Source organism: Mercurialis annua, linkage group LG3 (assembly GCF_937616625.2).
Source record: "Mercurialis annua linkage group LG3, ddMerAnnu1.2, whole genome shotgun sequence".
NCBI classification, from domain to species: Eukaryota; Viridiplantae; Streptophyta; class Magnoliopsida; order Malpighiales; family Euphorbiaceae; genus Mercurialis; species Mercurialis annua.
The window spans coordinates 65,434,776-65,440,877 of NC_065572.1; the positions used below are offsets into that span (position 1 = coordinate 65,434,776).

General features: G+C 39.3%; 1 protein-coding gene across 1 annotated transcript; it reads right to left on the bottom strand.

Moving 5' to 3' along the window:
• Nucleotides 1-915: 915 nt before the first annotated feature.
• On the bottom strand, nucleotides 916-4,789 carry LOC126674414 (chaperone protein ClpB1). The gene is made up of 5 exons (XM_050368860.2): nucleotides 4,644-4,789; nucleotides 3,086-4,254; nucleotides 1,874-2,961; nucleotides 1,522-1,719; nucleotides 916-1,435 (listed from the first exon to the last, which is right to left on the bottom strand). Exons 2-5 carry the CDS (start codon nucleotides 4,233-4,235, stop codon nucleotides 1,133-1,135), a joined length of 2,739 nt encoding a protein of 912 aa, XP_050224817.1. The 5' UTR covers nucleotides 4,236-4,254; nucleotides 4,644-4,789; the 3' UTR covers nucleotides 916-1,132.
• Nucleotides 4,790-6,102: the final 1,313 nt, after the last annotated feature.

Genomic DNA, 6,102 nt, shown 5'->3' on the forward strand with positions numbered 1-6,102 from the left:
TGAACATTGTGTATTTGGACTATATTGTATTAATTTAATAATGAGTTTATAATAAAATTAGAAAACAAAAGTGAAATAGAATTATTCTATTTTCATCTTTAATAATAGTCTATTTTAAAACACTATAACAGAGTGACTTTGTATATAGAATAAAAAAAATATATATTATAATAGAATTGAATATAGAGCACTTAATATACTATTGGAGATGGACTAAGTCAAATTTTATAGTGTTAAAAAAAACTAAAGATAGTTTCAAAAAAAAAACCTAAAGATATGGACAATTAAATTAGTAAATAAACTTAAGAGACAATATAATGTAAATTATAGTTTAGGAATGATAATGAAAAAAATAAATTAGGATCTATTAGTGAAAATTGGAGGCAATAAATAAGGTTATCCCATATTACTGTTTATTTTTGTGCTATGAATGAAATATATTTGCAGAATTAGGATTCTTTGAACATAAGAGGTTTCAAAATGAAAGGTGTAAATAAAAAAGTTTAAGTTGAATTAAGTCAATTTCCATTTTTTATTTTAAAAAATTGCGTAAATTTATCTAATTTGACCTCTCATGTCCAAGTGACTTTGAGAGAATTTTTATGCATCTTTTCCAATTTATTCAACTCAACGGGCAAGAATTTGAGAAAATTTTAATACAATCTTTTTCAAATCTTTTATAATTTAAATATGACTATGTCTAATTGGTTATGTAGAAAAAAAAATTATCAACTGCATAAATTGCAGAGATATACTTTCGAATGCTACTTGTTGCTTCTGCATAATGAAGAAATAAGGCATTGCCCACTTTTTCTATTTTCAGTGTAAATTTTTAAATGCCATCTGATAAAAGTAGTTGGCAGCTTGTTATATTTGCAGAAATTTAGATGGACTTAAAAAACTTCTAAAGAAAAATGTCATAAAGCCTTTTCATTTACATTTTCATTCCAAATTTCCATCAAAATAAGCTCAAAAAAAAGATATTGCCAGAGGTTTGAACACAAAGAAAACACTCCATCGTGCTCTTCTTTTTACACTCTTCAACAATTTAAACAACTAAATACACCAAAAACTAAGAAACTGCAGTTGAGACTTCAGCTGCATAGCACCGTTCTTGATCCGTTCACGGAAACTAGTCTACCATCTCATCGTCATCGTCAATAATTTCTTCGATTTTCATCTTCTTCACCGCCTGAGCAGCGTCATTCTTTGGGATACTTGGTATTCGGATCAGCACATCAGCTTTCTCTCCGGTTGCTCCATTGACAAGTCCACCATTCTTTTCCACACGGTATACCAAGCCACTCACGCTGTCTGCTGCTGCGTCTATGTACACAGTTGTGTTCTCATCGATTTCCTCTCTAATCAGCATTCTCGACAGCTCTGTAACCACCTTCTTCTCGAGCCACCTTCTAATTGGCCGAGCTCCATAAACCTACCATAAATGAAATACGCTGTCAATTTTTTGTTGTTTGCAAACACATAAACAAATAATGACTATAGATGTTATTATATACTTACAGGATCATAACTTTCAGACAGTATGTAATCTAGTGCTGCATCAGTTACCGCCAATGCGATACCTCTCTCAGCAAGCCGGAGAGCTACATCCTTCATTTGTAATCTTGCCACTTTCCTCAATTGGTCATGTGAAAGAGGGTCGAACACCACAATCTCATCTAGCCGATTTAGTAACTCGGGCCTGAAGTGCTTTTTTACCTGTTAAATTAGCCAAGCACATAAAAAATCAATCAGCAAAAGCAATCCAAATCACAGAAATACTTAAAACTTCGTAGTAAACATCACCATTTCAGCATTTCATTTTCGTGCAACATGTGTAGCATATAGTAAATAATAGGGGCATTTAGTATACCTCTAGCATGACCCTTTCTCTAGCAGCTTGCATTGAAGTTTTGCCTGTCAGTCCTGAAAGAAGGTGCTCAGCTCCAAGGTTTGAAGTCATTATGATGACAGTATTCCGGAAGTCTACAGTGCGGCCTTGTCCATCAGTTAGCCTTCCATCATCCAGAACTTGAAGGAGAGTGTTGAAAACAGACAAATGTGCTTTCTCCACTTCATCAAACAACACAACACTATAAGGCCTTCGCCTCACAGCCTCCGTAAGTTGTCCACCTTCCTCATGCCCCACATAGCCGGGAGGAGCACCAATGAGCCTTGCAACCGAGTGTTGCTCCATATACTCGGACATATCAATTCTGATCATCTGGTTTTCGTCATCGAAAAGTTGCTCCGCCAACGCCTTAGCGAGCTCAGTCTTACCAACACCGGTTGGCCCCAAGAAAAGGAACGAACCAGTTGGTTGCTGTGGCCTTCCTAAGCCGGCTCTTGATCTCAGCACAGCCTCAGCCACAGCAGAAACCGCTTGGTCTTGTCCAACCACTCTCTGATGTAATCTTTCGCCGAGCCCAATTAGCCTCGCTTTCTCATTCTGACCAAGCCGTGTCACAGGAATACCAGTCCATTTGCTCACAACTTCAGCAATATGTTCCGGCCTAACTGTTTCAGTCAACATCCCATTCTCGTCAGTGGTGCCTCCTTCAAGCCCGGCTATTGCAGCATCCACGTCCTCCAATGCACCATATCGGAGATCAGCAACCCTTGCCAGATCATATCTTCTTTCTGCTTCTTGTATCGCAAACTGTAGCTCCTCTTTCTTCTGCTTGAGTCGTCGAATTTCATCAATTCTCTGCTTCTCCTTTTTGTATTTCATCATCAAAGGCTGTAGCTTATCTCTCAAGTCATCAAGTTCTTTAACAACCTCAGCATATCGAGCTTTACTGGCTTTGTCCTTCTCCTTCTCAAGCGCATGAAGCTCAACTTCTAGTTGAATTTTCTTCCTCTCCAAGTTGTCAATTTCTTCAGGCTGACTATCGAGTTGAACTCGAACATTCGCACAGGCTTCATCAACCAAATCAATTGCCTTATCAGGTAAATGGCGCCCTGAAACAGGATACAAACACATGCACATCAACATCAACCATAACAACATTTCAAACCACATAAGCAAGATATTCAGACAAATATACATAAACTAAACCTTAAATCGAGGTTAATAACTCCATACCTGTAATGTATCGACTCGACAATTGAGCAGCAATAACAAGAGCTCGATCCAGAATTCGAACACCATGATGACCTTCATACTTCTCTTTCAACCCTCGAAGAATGTTAATAGTATCAGTAACACTAGGTTCAGCAACATAAACTTGCTGAAACCTTCTCTCAAAAGCAGCATCTTTCTCCACATACTTCCTATATTCTTCCAATGTAGTAGCACCAATGCACCTAAGCTGACCTCTAGCAAGCATTGGCTTGAACAGATTCGCAGCATCCATCGATCCCTCGGTTCGACCAGCTCCGAGAACAAGATGGATTTCATCAATAAACAAAATCACCTTCCCTTCAGCCTCTTCCACTTCTTTTAAAACAGATTTCAACCGCTCTTCAAATTCTCCTCTGTATTTAGCACCGGCTATTAAAGCACCCATATCCAAAGCAATAAGCCTCACATCAGAAAGATTGTTGGGAACATCTCCTCTCACAATCCTCTGAGCCAAACCCTCTACAACCGCAGTTTTACCAACTCCCGGCTCTCCGATAAGTACCGGGTTGTTCTTAGTCCGTCTCGATAGAATCCTAACAACCCTTCGAATCTCCTCATCTCTTCCGATCACAGGATCAAGCTTTCCAGCTTGTTCCACAAGATCTCTCCCGTAAGTCTTCAATGCCTGAAAATTAGTGTCACCGGAAGCACTCTCCACCTTCTTCCCTTCCTTCCCTCTCAGCTTATCCACCTCCGATTTAACCGCGGCCGTAGCGATTCCAGCTTCTTTTAACAACTCCCCGATTTGGGAATCCTCAAGAACACCTAAGATTAGCTGATCAACAGCCAAATGCGAGTCGCCCCGCGATTTCTGCAATGCTTGAGCTCGCCTGATCACTTTAATAAGAGAAGTACTCAGAGGAATTTCATCAGGCGGTGGAGATTGAGACGGAAGCTTTTTCAAAGCATTATTGAACACTCTTTGCGCTGACTGAGAAGCAGTTTCACCGCCGGCATTGGAGATTGCTTGGCTCAAGATTCCGTTAGGGTCAGTGATCAGAGCAACGGCAAGGTGAAGCGGAGTTATTTGGGCATGACCGGCGCTAAGGGCTAATTCATTAGCAGAAGCTATAGCTTCGTTAGTCTTGTGGGTTAATTTTCCAGGGTCCATTACTGGTGCTTAAGAAAACCTGATAAAGAATCACGATTAATAAAGAATTCACATACTAACTGCATGAAAATTCAAGAACACTAAATTGCAAAAAAAAACTCAAGAATCGTTTTGTTTAAAAACAGAGCACATCAACTAAAAAAACAAGAAAATGTGATAAATAAACATTTCAAGAAACTCTTCATAGATATACTTTTCAAGCACTCTAAATTCAAGAATCGTTTCGTTTGAAAACAGAACATATAAACTAAAAAAAACATGAAAATGCAACAAGCTTATTTCAAGAAACTCAAAAGAAAAAAAAACACCCATAAATATCAAAGATTCATACGACAAAAGAATATTAAATACTCAAGAATCAAGAAACATAACTAAAAATGATCAAGAAAAAATGTTTTTGATACTCACCTCTCAAGAACACGAAAATTCTGGTATATGCTTTATTCAATACAATTACAAAGATTGCTTGATAAAGAAATGAGAGTTTGAAAATTTGATTTTGATTTTGTTTTTGTTTTTGTGTATTTTTTTTTTGGTTTCAGATTATGTTATGAAGATCAAAAGAGTTATGGAGAGTGTTTTATAGTGATGTTTTTTTCGGGGGAAAAGAAGCAGAGAGAGGAGGTGTGTCTGGAAGAACCTGGATACGTGGCGCTAGAAAGTTCTACTATAATAGCAAGCGAGTGCAAAAAAGAAAGACAGAACTGTGTCGTTTTGATGGGCTGGAAGCTCCTCGATTTAACTCGAATTTTTATTTTAAGAAAATTCTATTTCATTTTTTGCGCTATTCGCATTATCTTTTCTTAGTATTTGTTTTGGCTAATAATCACCCACGGCCCCTGACTTTAGGGGTATCTTACGCTAAACCCCCTGATCTAAAAAAAGCTGCCGTAAACCCCCTAAACTTTACCTAATGATCAGCTAAACCCCTTTTACCCTAAAACCGCCCCAAAAAACCGCCCCAAGCTCTTTATTTTTTCAAAAATACCTAAAATACCCCTAAGGTCAATAACAAAAACCAAACCAACCTAATCTAACCAAATCTAAAATCATTCACCTAACCAAATCAGATATAAACCATCCAAATGATACTTAAATCACCAATCAACTCAATTAAATCAAACCATCCAACCGAAACTTTCACCCGCCGCCGCCGGTTTTTTCCGGCCACCACCGTCCATTGCCGGAAAAAAAATTATCCAAATAATAACTCCTTTAATTTTAAAAAATAATAATTATTATTTTTAATTTAAATTTTTTTTTTAAAATTAATTTAAACCCACCGCGGTGGGTCTGCTCACCGGAGAGCAGACCCAGACCCACCGGCCGGTGGGTCTGCTGTGCAGCAGACCCACCGGCCGGTGGGTCTGCTCTGTGCAGCAGACCCACCGGCGTGGGTCTGCTGCAAAGAGCAGACCCACCACGGGTCTGCTCTTTGAAGCAGACCCACGGTGGGTCTGCTATTTGCAGCAGACCCACCGGCGCCGGTGGGTCTGCTGCAAAGAGCAGACCCGCCGCGGGTCTGCTCTTTGTAGCAGACCCGCGGTGGGTCTGCTCTTTGCAGCAGACCCACCGGCGCGGTGGATCTGCTGCAAAGAGCAGACCCACCGTGGGTCTGCTTCAAAGAGCAGACCCGTGGTGGGTCTGCTCTTTGCAGCAGACCCACGCCGGTGGGTCTGCTGCACAGAGCAGACCCACCGGCCGGTGGGTCTGCTGCACAGCAGACCCACCGCGGTGGGTCTGCTCACCGGCATGAATTAAAAAAAGTATTTTTTTTTTATTTTTTTATTTAAATTAAAAATAATTATTTATTTAATTTTTAAATAAATTTAGGTTTGATTAGATTTGTTTGGTTTGATTTGATTGG